The 14143-nt window shown below is 48.0% G+C and overlaps 1 protein-coding gene across 1 annotated transcript in view; it reads left to right on the top strand.

Annotated features, from left to right (window-relative positions):
• Positions 1-9596, top strand: part of CHRNG (cholinergic receptor nicotinic gamma subunit) — a 35138-nt gene extending 25542 nt beyond the window's left edge. The window contains exons 9-13 of the mRNA XM_054983194.1: positions 2371-2485; positions 4685-4892; positions 6239-6372; positions 8145-8335; positions 8976-9596. Coding sequence (XP_054839169.1) covers positions 2371-2485; positions 4685-4892; positions 6239-6372; positions 8145-8315 — 628 coding nt within the window. The 3' untranslated portion in view covers positions 8316-8335; positions 8976-9596. The remainder of the gene's footprint in view (positions 1-2370; positions 2486-4684; positions 4893-6238; positions 6373-8144; positions 8336-8975) is intronic.
• The last annotated feature ends 4547 nt before the right edge of the window (positions 9597-14143 follow it).

A 14143-nucleotide genomic window follows, 5' to 3' on the forward strand; every position in this document is an offset into this window, starting at 1 on the left:
GGGGGTGGGTGTGGGAGGGGAGAATGCAGGGAAGACGAGACAGGCAGGCAGACGTCTGGCAGGAATAGAGGGAAAGGCACCGGGGCGCGTGCGGGGGGGGGCGAGTGGGGGAGGGGAGAATGCAGGGATGGTGAGACAGGCAGGCAGGAGTCAGGCAGAAGGAGGCTGGCGTGCAGGGTGCGCAGCTGGGTTGGGGGTGGGGATGGGCGTCGGGAGCAGACAGCATAGTGTGCTTCTTCACCTGCCAGGTGCCTGGTTTGTCCCCATTCGGCTGGAGGCAAGGGAGGGAGGGGAGCAGGCAGCGGGGTGCGCTCCTGCTCCGGCCTCGTCGGCAAGCCCTGTTACTGAGACTCACTTGTCATCCCCGCTAGGCACGCGCGAGAGCACGCCTGCACTGTGGAATCCATGTGAGTTGTCGGCAACACGCTTTCACAATTATGTTATAGGATTGTGTCATCTCTTCTGGTTGTATCCAGAAGTGGCATCATGACACTCTAGGAATTTCCTAAATCTTTATGGTGCGCAGGGAGGAGATGCTGAAGCCTCTCTGTCCCATGCTGCTTCTTCATTGGGGAAACCTTTGCATGGCCCATTGGTACACCTTAGGATTTCCAGGTGTTGGGCTGAGGTGGGCAGCGGTAACTTACCGACTCTCACGTGCAAAGTGCATGGGCACTTCTTGGCACCATGCAATGATGTCATTTCCAATGGGACCCAGAAACTACGCCATCACACCAGGGCCTGTTCTCTAAAATGTGGACAAAAACAGCATTTTGGGACGAGTTTTAGAGAATCATCCCAGGTGCGATCCTCGTTGCTTCTGGGTCGTGCCAGAAATGACATCACTGGCTGGAGACGTGGGCGCATTTATGCCTATTTTGCCATCCTGCCCACTGGCCTGCTTCCTCCCTCCGTTGTGTCAAGCTGTTTATAAATCTAAACAGGGCTTTTTTTCTGGGAAAAGAGGTGGTGGAACTCAGTGGGTTGCCCTCGGAGAAAATGGTCACACGGCTGGTGGCCCCGCCCCCTGATCTCCAGACAGAGAGGAGTTTAGATTGCCCTCCTCAGTGCGAAGGGCAATCTACACTCCCCTCTGTCTGGAGATCAGGGGGCGGAGCCACCGGCCATGTGACCATTTTCAAGAGGTTTCGGAACTCTGTTCCCCCGCGTTCCTGCTGAAAAAAAGCCCTGTTTATAATACTATGTATGGTGTGGTGTGGTTATTGAATATTGGTGTTCAATGTCAAGCTGCTTTTGTACTCTTCCTTGAAATCCTACTGTTATGTATTGTATGCATAAAACTGTATTTATTATAGTCACTGTTTACAAAATAGAGCATTTCTAGCACTTAAAAAAAAGTGGATTGATCATTCTGAATTGCATTATAATTGCTCATAGTTGTTACCCTCTGGAGGGCAGGTGCCTTCCTTCCTTTGCAGTTTCAGTCCGGGGGAGCCCTTCCCTTTGCTTTTTGTTCCTCCCTCCAGTCAGCTGGTAATTGGTGGGCAGAGACCCAGATCACCAGGAGTTTGCCCGCCATTGGTGGCTTGGTAACCCTAACCTCCAGTGATGCAAATATCGACCCTCAAGGGTTGAGTCTGAGTTTTTTTGCAGGGGCAATGTTCCATCATTTAAGCCCCCCCCCCAAGTCTGAAATTAGCCACAGGTTAACCACATCATGGAGAATGTAGCCATTGTCTGCTCCCATATTTGCTAAATATTCTTTGAATATCTGGCAACGGTGTGTGACATCCTGTGTCGTTTGACCTAGGTCTTTGATATTTGAGAATGGCCGTTTGAAAGTATTTGCTAACGAGATGCATTTAATGGTTCAGATGTTAGCTGGTTGGCAAAGATCTTTGTGGGTAGAGGACACTGTGGGCTGGCACGAGGTAGGATTTCACTTCATTGTATTTCATAGCTGGCGACGGATCAGTATTCGACAGGATTTAATAGCTGACATGCAAGGGAATCAGAATTTGAAAGTATCCGATAGATGACATCCAGCAGGGTTTTGTGTCCAAGAGACAGATGTGGGGAGGCATTAAAATTGTGACACTGCTGGAAAGCTGACAGCTTGTGAGATTTCTTGTCAGAGGCCTCCTGAAACGGAAAAACCAGCAAGTCTAAAGGCTAAGCTAGCTGTGACAGGAAGCGCCTTGTGTATTTATATATTGTGTATTTATATATTTGTCCACTATTCCTGTATAAAGCTGGGAGTGATGGGATCTATTTTAACAGAGCAGGCAGGCAAGGGGAACTAAATCTTGCTGAGCTCTGGTGCTTTCTCCAAGCTTGCCTCCAATACCAAAAGTGAGTTGGCCTAGGATGCAGATATGGGGGAACAATGCTCTCTTCGTCTCCCCGTAGGTATTTAACCTTCCTTCTGGTGGTCACCATCGTCATCGTTGTGAATGCTGTAATTGTACTCAACGTATCTCTGAGGACTCCCAACACCCACTCCATGTCACAGCGCGTCCGGCAGGTATTTTTTTTTAAAAAAAATCTTGTTTCTTTTAAACGTTTCCATACCTTCTCTCCAAGGACGCATGCCCAAGGTGCTTGCAATCTACTCGGAAGGATAGATGCCGTAATCTCATAGCTGGCACTAACCATACAAGCAGGGGTCATTTCGTAGAAAAAGAGCTGCAGGAACTCATTAGCATAACTCATTAGCATAACTCATTAGCATATGCCACACCCCTTGCCATCGCCGGAAGTGTGTCATTAGCATGACTGGTTTGCATATGCCACACCCCTTGACATCATCGGAAGTGTGTCAGAAGGCAACACCCCCCCTCCTCAGGCTCCACCCCCAAAATAAGACTTTACTTCTTACTGTTTTTACAACCTAAGTCATAAACAGCAACCCTCATCCCACAGGAGAAATGAAAAAATTAGTTATCATGTTACTTAACAACAGCTGCCAAAAGTTTCTGCAGATTTCAATACAATAGGACTACAGTTACAGACTAGAACATAATACCACCCCCAAAGGCTCCTAAAACATGACATACCATGAGGGGGGGAGATAATAGCAACACTCACCGCCACTCACCACCACTCAGTACCACGGCTTGCAGGCCGGGAGGATGGGTTCTGCAGGCTCGAGTGGCCCGGTTGGCCATGGAGTGGGCTCCGGAGGCCGCCGTGGGCTGTGCGCCGCCTCAACCAGCTTGCAGACCGGGAGGACGGGCTCCGCAGGCCGCAGTGGTGCTGGCTGGCCACGGGGCCAGCTCCAGAGGCTACCGTGGGCCGCAGGCCACCTCAACTGGCTTGCAGGCCAGGAGGACAGGCCGTGCAAGCCTGAGCGGCCTGCCTGGCTGCGGGGCGGGCTTTGGAGGCTACCGCAGGCCACACACTGCCTCAACCGGCTTGCAGGCCAGGAAGACGGGCCGCACAGGCCCGAGTGGCCCAGCTGGCTGCAGGGCTGGCTCCGGAGGCCGCCACAGGCCGCACACCGCCTCAACGCTGCTGCTTCTTCTGCCGTCGCCGCCTACTGCTAAAGACACGGGCAGCGCAGGGAGGAAAAGGAATCATGTGGGCGGGGCCACATGATCTCTTTTCAGAGGTTCCGGAACAGCGTTCCGGTGTGTTCTCCCTCAAAATGAGGCCTGCATACAAGCAGCAAGAGCTCTAAGAGCTCTGGTTGTTAGTTTGAAGCACCCTTGCTTCTGGATTCTTTTTTGAGTGTGTGTACCTCCTTAGCAAGCAACACGGGAGACTGGTTGGTAAAATAGAAAGGAATTCATTAGAAAGAGAACATAGGAGCATGTGCTAGGCAGAAACTGCTCATAAAAGCATTTAGGCAAGGTAAAAACAAATAACAGCTTGCTAATCTATCAGTGTTCTACCTAGCTAAAATACTACTTTTCTGGCTATCTGTCTAAGAATTCTCTGAGTTGGTTCCAAAGCTGGTTGTTCTTACCCAAGTCCATCCATTCCAGCTCACTCTAGGCATCCTGGAGTGGGCATGGAGCTAGAAGCTCTCCTCTTCCATAGCTGGTAGCTGGCAATGATTACAAGGTTAGCATAGCTGGTCAAGACTGGAATGGTGTACAGAGATAGAACGGTAAACTACCCAGAAACAGAGAGGCTTCTTCAAAGTGGTCGGGGCCATCAGCCCACTGAAGAAACCAATCAGGGCTTGTTACTTAATTGGACATTATCTCAGTGCAGGGCTTTTTTCTGGGAAAAGAGGCGGTGGAACTCTCAAGAGGAAAATGAGGGAGAAACACACAGGCCCCCTTACAAAATGGCCGTTCCCTCCAGGGGAACTGATCTCTGTCTGGAGATCAGGGGGCGGGGCCACCGGGCACGAGAGGTGCCGGAACTCCGTTCCACTGCGTTCCTGCTGAAAAAAAGCCCTGCCTCAGCGTGAAAGTTTAGGGAGGATGGCTAGAGCTGAGAGCAGTGCTAGGCACTGGGCTTCTCAAGGCCACCTTCTCAGTAAAGATAGGAATGCAGGCGCAGCTAATTAACGGTGCCTCTCTCAGCAAACAGGCCTAGAAAGATCTCTTGCAGGCATGAAGCCTGAACCAAAGTTTTACTCTGTAAATGGTGGAATAGGGCCTGCTCCTTACAGGAAGCTCACAGGAAGCTTCATTGCCTTTTTGCTGCCTCTGCTTCCCCAAGTCACCCCAATGTCACCTGTGGCTTTTGCTCTCTGACCCCACTTCCCCAGGTTTTCCTGTGCCTATTGCCACATTACTTGGGTATGCACATGCGGCGTAACAACCAGCCTGCCGAGACTCGGCTCATTCGGCGAAGGAGCTCGCTGGGCCTCATGGCGAAAGCTGACGAGTACATGCTGTGGAAGGCACGGAGTGAACTCCTCTTCGAAAGGCAGAAGGAGCGCATTGGACTGATGAAGTCTTTCTTAGCAAAGATCAGTGAGTTGCTGGCTGTAAGGAGCAGCTTTTGGCCTTTTGGGACAGAGAGAAGCTCCCACGGGAGAGTTTCATGTTCTTCTTCCCAAGAGGAATCAGGAGTTCTTGGCAGTCTTCACAAAGTCACTGGCCTTGCAGAGGAATTGTCTATAGACGTCCAACTGTGCAGGATGTGAGAGGGGTACAGGAGCAAGCACACAGCAGTCGGTACTTGGACTAGACCCAAAACAACATTCACGTTCTAACTTTCCAAAAGGTGCTTTCTCTAGTCCATGTCAAAACTCAGACCACTTTTATTTTCCCCACTTTTGTCTGAACAATTCTGAAGTCCAGCGACACCATAATAAAGTCTAGCAACATTTTTGTTATTTATGGTATCTGTAGTCTCATTGAGGCTAGAGTCTCTCTACACAAGACGCCTCGGCGTGTATTCGTCAAGTGTAGGAAGACACAATGTTAGCTGGGAAGCGTAGTTTAAAAAGACAGAGCTGGTGGAGATCACTCCTCAGAGGGTTTGTTAATTTCATCTTTGCCTCCCCCAAGGCTCTGTCAATTTCACTTCTCTAGTCTAAAACTGTGTGGAATGCCAACCAGAGGGCAGCGAGGCATGGAAATGGGTTGGAGCTGCTTTCCAGAGCCGGGCTTGGAGCTGGAGAGGTTACAATGGGCTGAAGTTTCCCTGCTGTCATTTCACAGCCCCTGCACACAGCTCTACTATATAGCAAAGCCTTTCCCCTGTTGCCGGCTCTGCCTTTTTAAACTACCCTTCCCAGCTACCATTGCATCTCCTGACACATGTTCTTCATGTGTCAGATGTCTCGTGTAGAGACACTCTCAAGGTGGAATACACAGTACAAGCCAAATACAATCAAGAGCTTGGGACATCCAATAAAACAGTGCAATAGAGCTTTCATAAGCCCTGAGTCACTTTTTCAGATATTACTACTGCTTGGATCAGTTGCCTACTGGTCCCCATTAAGCAAGCACTTTTAGTAATTGAAGTACACAATCAGGAGGTTGATATTGCTTCACTTGGCAAAGTAAAAAATCATGGCCATGTAATGGCCGGGATCTCACTCCCTCTGACTCATGAAAGCTCATATTCAAATAAACTTTATTAGTCTTTCAGGTGCCATTGAAATTTGGTTTTATTTCATTTGGAAATGGACCAGAGACCACCACTGGTCTCTCGACCACACTTTGAGAACATCCTAACATATGAACAGCAATGTACTGTCTCCTAGAAGTAACCTACCATCCAACACTGAAACTAAAGAACACTCCCCCTCCCCCGGTCTTATTCCTTCCTCTACATCCTTGACAGTCTGTCCCTGCTTGCTCACTCCCAGGAGGAGGCTTGGAGAACGGCTGCCCCCAGGAGCTTTGCAGCAGCCTGCGCCACGCAGCTCCAGAAATCCAGGCTTGCGCCGATGCCTGCAACCACATCGCTAAGACTTTGCAAGAGAAAAACGACTTCGACAGTGTAAGTTGACATGCATGATTGTCCTTTGACGGCTACTCTGTGCTGCCAAGGAAACCTTGTTTGCGAGAAAAAGGTGTTGCAGGGCATTTAGGATTTCTCTCTGAGATTTGCATATAAGAGAACCATTGGCAAACATGCCCTTCTGCTACTAAATCCTCTCTTGATTTTAATTTTAACTTGACCTTGAGAGAATTCTAACAAATCATGATAAATTAGCCGTTTAGTTGGACTCACCATTTCCCTTCTAAAATGAGCTTTTTGCGATGATAGCCAGAGATATTTTCAAACAAAACCTAAGTTTATATTTATTCCATATTCTCAAAATGGCATGCCTGATGTAATGATTATTAAACTGTGCATTAACCTTAGCCTTATCATACCATAAGTATTCATGCCACCCAGTTTTAAATCATGCCCTCCAAGATCCAATACTCTTCTGTTTTTTAACAAAATCCATTCCTTCATCCAAACCAAACAATTAGCAGCAAAATATAATCTCTAATCTGGTAAACCCAAACCTCCTCTTTCTCTTGCATCCTACAATTTAACCCTTGGGGTTTTGCCTTGCCATATAAATCTCGATATATCCTTTTGCCGTTTTTAAATGATGCCTCCGTTGTCAAAACTAGAATTGTCTGAAATAAGAGTAACATTCTAGGTAAAACATTCATTTTAACTGTAGCTATTCTTCTTCCCAACAGTGATAATTGAATTTTATCTCATCTTAACATATTCCTTTTAATTTCATTCCAAGTCATAATATAATTATTTTGGAATAACATACAGTTCATATTTGACAAAGTGATACCCAAGTATTTTATCTTTTTCTCAATTTTGAACCCTGATTTGTTCTCCAATTTCATTTGATCCTGTATTTTCATATTTTTAGTTAACACTTTGGTCTTCTGCTTATTAACCTTGAAACCAGCCACTACACCAAATTCTTTCAATTTTAACATTAGGGTTTCAATTCCCTTTAGCAGGTCCTCCAAAACCAGCACCAAATCATTTGCAAAGGCTCCCGTTTCAAGCACCAATATAAATAACAAGGGTGACACTGAGCAACCTTGTCTTGTACCTCTTTGTATTTCACATGGTTTAGTTAACTCCCCCTTAACCACTATTCATGCTGACTGAGATGTATAAATCGACTTAGTCCATTTTATAAAATTTTCTCCAAAGTCCATATCCACCAAAATCTTAAACAGAAATATCCAGTTTAAATTGTCAAAGGCCTTCTCAGCATCCAGAAAAATCAAAGCAGCTTGTTTTTCGTTATGTTTTTCCAAATACTCCAAAATATCCAATACTATTCTTACATCAAAATATCCAATAAACTTCAGCTGCCTCTTGGGTTGAAATCCACTTTGATCTTCATGAATAATGTCCTGGAGAATACTTTTTGGCTGAATGGAAACTGTTTATAGATTTTTACATGAAATAGATAACAATGATTTGATGATATCTGGATTTATGGATCATGAACAATAGAAAAAAGAGGGCTCTTACGTTTAACACAGAATAAGCGAGATTTTGAAAACAATATATATTTGTTGTGGGGAAAAATCAGAACTCAACTTGTAGTTTAGGTTTCTTTTCTTTTCTTTCTCGTATCTTTCTAAGTTGTATTTTCTTTTTATTATTATTAGCTGTGTGTCCTGTTTGTTTTTTCATGTTAATGTGTACTGTTAGTGTCATTTTTTAGATTGTTGTGTTTTTTCCTTATCTTTTATGCTTACTGTTTATTGTTTAATTTTAAAATTTATACCCAGGAGAATGAAGAGTGGATCCTGGTGGGAAGGGTCATCGACCGAGTCTGCTTCCTCGTCATGGCCTCCATCTTTGTGTTCGGGACTGTCAGTGTTTTCCTGATGGCCCATTTTAACCAGGCACCCGATCAGCCTTTCCCGGGGGACCCCAACCTGTACCTGCCCTTGGAATGACGGGGTTCTGCCCTGGACAGGTATTGGTGCCAAGTCACAAACAGTTTCATGAGAGATCTCTGTGCCGGGTGGGGAGGAAGAATCTTGCCCTTTGCCCCTTTGCCTGAGAGCCTTGCCATTTTAGCTGGTGTTTATTTATATGCCCTGATGCCCCTTAGACTCTGTTCTTTGGAGGGTCACACAGGGATGTCAGAAGTGGCTGGTTGTAGACGCGATCCCTGGTTCCCCAGGAGCAACTGAAACTGAGACAAATACAGGAACCACTTACAGATCTTTGGGGAGACCTCTGAAGATGGCTGGGATTCTTCAGTATCAAATGCTTTGCCAACCATCAAGAGGTCTCTAGTGAAAAAAGAAAAACACCACCATAACTACCTGTTTACACTTTATAGCTTCAATTCAAAGAAAAACCATAGGAATATATAACATCTGGCTCTTTTCCATATACAAGTCATACAATGTCACTTCTCCAAATTCACAATAATAAAAGGTGTCCTTCTTATTTGAAGGCAAAGTGACATTTGATGGGACCGTGCAGTGCGCATGGCGTTCGCAGTTGTACTGCATGCTGTAAAAGAAGTCATCATGATCACCTGTATTGTAATTCTTAAGTGGGTATAGTTCAATTAATCAGTCCAATAATATATTTTTCTCTTGCAGAAGAAATTCATCATTCCAGATGTCACATGCCCTGGCTTGTTGTTGCCATTTCCCGCTGCTTTCTAAAGAATGTGTCTGCAACTCCTTTCCTATGAATACAAGTGTCATGTCCTACAGTTGTATCAACCACGGGCTTCTTTCAAATACATGTTTATGTTTATGATTCATATCCAAGCCACTGATCCTCTGAGCCCCTTTTTCTTATTATTTTGATGGATGTTTGATTGCTGTTAATGGGAAAGTCCAAACAGGAGTGAGGCATTTGTAATGCAAATGAGCCTTCTGGCCCTCATTCACTTTAGAGAGCAAGAACCATGTTAAGAGTCATGGCTGCTAGCTCACTGTACTCTCTGGTACCAGCTCCTACTAACATCTCTTCCATGAGCAGGGGGTCAAGTTGCCCACCAGCCAGATATTAAAAGGTCAAGCCAGAATTCTACCATCTTTGCCAGCTGCCAGAACTGGAAGATGTTATGCCAGACAATAACAAACTGGCTGAATGTTTTGTGCTGTTTGGTGAACGTGCGTAGGCGTTTGTCGTGTTTAACCATCTGATAAAGTGGACCCTGGCTCATAAAAGCTTTGGCCATGGCCATAATAAATGTGTTTGTTCTTAAAGTGCCACAAGACTCTTTTGTGATAGTGCCCCAAACATCCCTTGAGGGGAGTGGGAAGAGCATGGTGACTACTTTGACAGCATGTAGTGCAACTGCAAATGCCATGTGCACTGCACTGTCCCATTGCACTTGTTAATTCACCTTCAAATAAGAAGGACACCTACTCTCAGGGTGCATTGATGCAGACTGTGTATCAGCTGCAGGGCTGGCGCCACCATTGAGGTGGTGAGGTGGGTGCCGAGGGCGCTGAGGCGCCAGAGGGGGTGCTGAGGGCAGAGGCGTGCACCACGGAGCTGCCGTGCCTGGCCCGCAGCTGCTGCCGCCAGCCAGCCCTGCACCGCCGCCGCTGCTGCCGCCGCCAACACACACACCCGGTCAGGCGCAGCAGCCATGGGCTAGGCTCGGCAGGCATCCAGGGTGGTATGTGGAACCTCCCCAGCCACCTGCTGTGCCCAACTGGGAGCGTGGGCAGCCTCCGTGCGCCATCCTAGCCACTTGCCGGCCACTTGGGCCGGCTTGCTGCATGATGACATCATCACATAGTGACATCATCACGCAGTCCAGGGGGCACACGCACACACTACATGCGCACACATGTAGGGGCAGCCACGGGTGCCAGAAACCCTGGTGCCACCCCTGATCAGCTGCTTGGCTCCTGGAACATACCCGAGGAAGCCAGAGCATGACTCGAGCATCTCCCACTCCCCTGAGAAATAGCTCTGCCTTCTTCCGGTCTAATTTTCAGCTGTGCTACTGTTTTCTAGTCAGGCTGCAATAGGGACCAGACACCTTTCAATGTAGCCCAGTGATTTGCCCAGTCCCCATTCAGATTTGCAAGGTTCAGGTCCAGTAGCACCTTGAAGACCTTCTAGATTTCCAGGGTAGGAGCGTTCAAGAGTCAGAGCTCTCTTCATCAGATACAATCAGGAAAGGAGCAAAAGGAGCTCTGACTCTTAAAAGCTCATAAACTGGAAATCTAAGTAGTTTTGAAGGTGAATTGTTGGGGGGGGCGCTTTATAGTCATCTCGCTCCCCCACCCATATGAGTTACAGTGTAATCCTCCCTCTTCCCTTCCCCCTGTGCATCATTGGCGGGGGTGGATGGTAAGTGCCGCTATCCCAAGAACTGTATTTTATTGTAATGTATGACTTTGATGATGCAGTTTTATTCTGGTTTTAAATGTATTTTATATCCTGTTATAACCTGCCCTGAGCCCGCTTGCAAGGAGAGCGGGCTAGAAATTGAACGCATGAAATTATGTTGTTTCAGCAATTCTTCAGCTTTGTATTGGATCCTTGCTAATGTTATGTTTTTGTAAAATTCTATGTTGTTTGTGGAAATGTCCTTGACACTGTATGGAAATGTCCTTGATATTGATCGTACTAATCTCACACTATGTAATCCGCATTGAGTCTCAGTGACAAAGGTGGACAATCAATCAATCAATCAATCAATCAATCAATCAATCAATCAATCAATCAAGACAGAAAGAAAGAAAGAAAGAAAGAAAGAAAGAAAGAAAGAAAGAAAGAAAGAAAGAAAGAAAGAAAACGAAAGAAAGAAAGAAAGAAAAGTGCTACTGGATCTGAATCTTGCACTTCTACTACTGACCAACACAGCTATCCACCCAAAACTACATTCAGATTTTGGATCATGCCCTTCACAAAGGAAAGAAGCTTCGTACATGCTTAGCAGTGCTGCCCAAAGACCTTTTTAAAGAGGATGGTGATGACATTTGATTCCCTTGGGAAGGGAACTGAACTCCACACGTGCCTGGGATCTCAACCTGAAGTGTCACAATTTTGAAGACAAAAGCCAGCTGTCGCACACAGGGCTGGGCACAGCAGGCAGGAGGCTCACTGGTACTGCAGGGCGGAACACAACAGGCAGGAGGTCAGTAGTCCAGAAGTCAGGTCAGGTGTCAGAGCCAGTACGTCAGTCAGAGAGAGGAGCAGGCAGAAGAGTAGTCAGAAAGCAGGCCGGGGTCAAAATCCAATCCAACAGGGCAGGGCACAGGGGGCAAGGCAAGGCGTGGCGTGGCGTGGCGTGGCGTGGCGTGGCGTGGCGTGGCGTGGCGTGGCGTGGCGTGGCGTGGCGTGGCGTGGCGTGGCGTGGCGTGGCGTGGCGTGGCGTGGCGTGGCGTGGCGTGGCGTGGCGTAGAGCTCTGGTAGCAGGGAGTGGCGAGCTGAGTTGCTTCCACGCTTGGTTTCCTCAGCGTCTTCCTTTATTGCTGTCCTAATGAGGGACAGCTGTTGCCTCTCCCTCGAACAGCTCAGCTCGGCATTGTGCTTGCAGACGGCCACTCCTACGCCTCTCCAGAAACGCTGCCTTATCTCTAAGTTTCCTCCTTTCAGCTGGCCCCAGAGACTCGGATTTCGCTCTTGCCCTGGGGGAGTCTTTGTCTCTTACAGCCTCTGTGGAGGTTTCTGGCTGTTCCTCGTCCCTGACAGTCTCTGCAGAAGCTCCAGGCTGTTCTTGCTGAATTCCCTCTGGAGCAGCAGCAGTAGTTTCTGACTGCTCCTCCTCTCCCATAGCTTCTGCAGGGGCTTCCGACTCTAGAGGAGATCCTGCTGGCCCTTCCTGCTCATCTTCTGAGGAGGACTCTGAAGCAATAGGTAAGGTGGCCAGTTGAGGCTGGGGCTGACTCATGACACCGGCAATCTTACGAAGGGGCCAAGAGAACTTTTCAAACGGCAAGGAGTTCATATTTCTGGGATGCTGGCTTCCATCGGCCAGCCAAATGCCTCAAAACAGCCCAGAATGGACTGGCAGAGCCACATATTCCAGAAGGTGGGCTCAGACCCTTGGGGGCAAAGAGACCCACTCAATGGCTTAGTAAGACATGGCAGTGGGGGCGGGGTGTCAGTGTTTTGCTCTGTCTGGTCATAGGATTGCCCGGATTGGGAAATTCCTGGATCTTTGGGGCTGGAGCTGGGGGATGGCGGGACTTATTGTTCTCCCCTCCTCCATTTTATCCTTACAACAACCCTGCGTGGTCAGTTAGCCTGAAATTGTGTGACTGGCCCAAGGTCTCCCAGTGAGCAACATGGCAGAGAGGGGATTTGAACCTGGATCTCCCAGGTCCCAAACGGACACTCTAACCACTACACCACACTGGCTGTCTTATGGGAGGCCTGTGTCCCAGGAGAAGAATACTTTGAAGTCCTCTTCAGAAGATCATAGGATGGCGCTGCAGTCCAGATCGGGGACAACGGATGCTGCCCTGATAAACCTCCTTCTTGTATTCACTGACCATCCAGAGAGTACAGAGGGTCCAAAGTCTACACATTGTTTTCCAGTTCAATAACTGTTTATTTTTATTTATTTTATTTATTGCAAATTTCTATTCCGCCCACCCTGCGGGCAGGCTCAGGGCGGATAACAACATATTAAAATACAATAAAAATTCAACTACATTAAAACATCATTAAAACAGCAGTGTATTTCTATTAGTACACATTTAAAACAGGATGGTGGACAGCCTTCACAGGGAGGGTTAAGATTTTATATACTGCTTTTTTCAAGCCGGTGGAGGCCCAGCCTCAGCCATATGCCTGGCTGAACAACTCTGTCTTGCAGGCCCGGCGGAAGGATAGTAGGTCCTGCCAGGCCCTGATCTCAGCAGACAGAGCGTTCCACCAGGTGGGAGCCAGGACCGAAAAGGCCCTGGCTCTAGTCGAGGCTCGGCGGGCTTCCTTGAGGCCAGGGACCACCAACAGCTGTTTGTCCCCTGATCGGAGTGTCCTCCAGAGAATATATGGGGAGAGACGGTCCCGTAGATACGCTGGTCCCAGTCTGCACAGGGCCTTATAGGTCAATACCAGAACCTTGAATCTGATCCGGTACTCCACTGTTGCAGCTTTGCATGGTCAGGGTACGGGTGTTTTGATGGGACATGAATAAAAGGACTTGGGATGGCTAAACTCCATGCAGAAACAAGAAGCAGCCCAGGGCCCCCGGTGCATTGCACATCCGCTCACGCCAGCAAACACAGTATCTTTCCCCGCTGTCCAGAACCAATTTCTGCTGCTGCTTTATCTCACTTGTGCAGCCTCCCGCCCCAGTTGCCGCGCACAGAGTGGCAAAGCGAGCATTGGGACAAGCTCGCCTGCCTGCTGTCACAGTGAGACCCAGAGGCCAAAGTGACTCTGCTTTTCCTGCTGCCCACCCACAATATCATTCCTGGATCCGAGCCAAGCCTCGTCAAGGCAGCCTGGGAGACGCTCTCCACGGCACCCTTTTCCGACGAGCTGCCAGAACCTCCGGCCAAATCTCCTCTCCTTCTCTCTGACTTCGTGGCAGGTGCAGCCGGCTGCCAGAGGCAGTGACTGAGAATGAATGAGAAGTGAAGGATTTAGATAAGTCCACTTCATTCATCTGTGCATATTGAGGCTTTGTGCTTTCTGGTTTCGGAGAGGTTGGGAGTTCGAAGCAGTTGTTATGGGGCCTGTTTCCTTTGCAGGGAAGAGGGCTGAAGTCTGGCTTTCTGGCCATTTGTTTAATCCCCAGAGGCCGAGGAAGAACCGCCGCCAAGGCTCAAGTTCTTATGAG

Source organism: Eublepharis macularius, chromosome 6 (assembly GCF_028583425.1).
Source record: "Eublepharis macularius isolate TG4126 chromosome 6, MPM_Emac_v1.0, whole genome shotgun sequence".
NCBI classification, from domain to species: domain Eukaryota; kingdom Metazoa; phylum Chordata; class Lepidosauria; order Squamata; family Eublepharidae; genus Eublepharis; species Eublepharis macularius.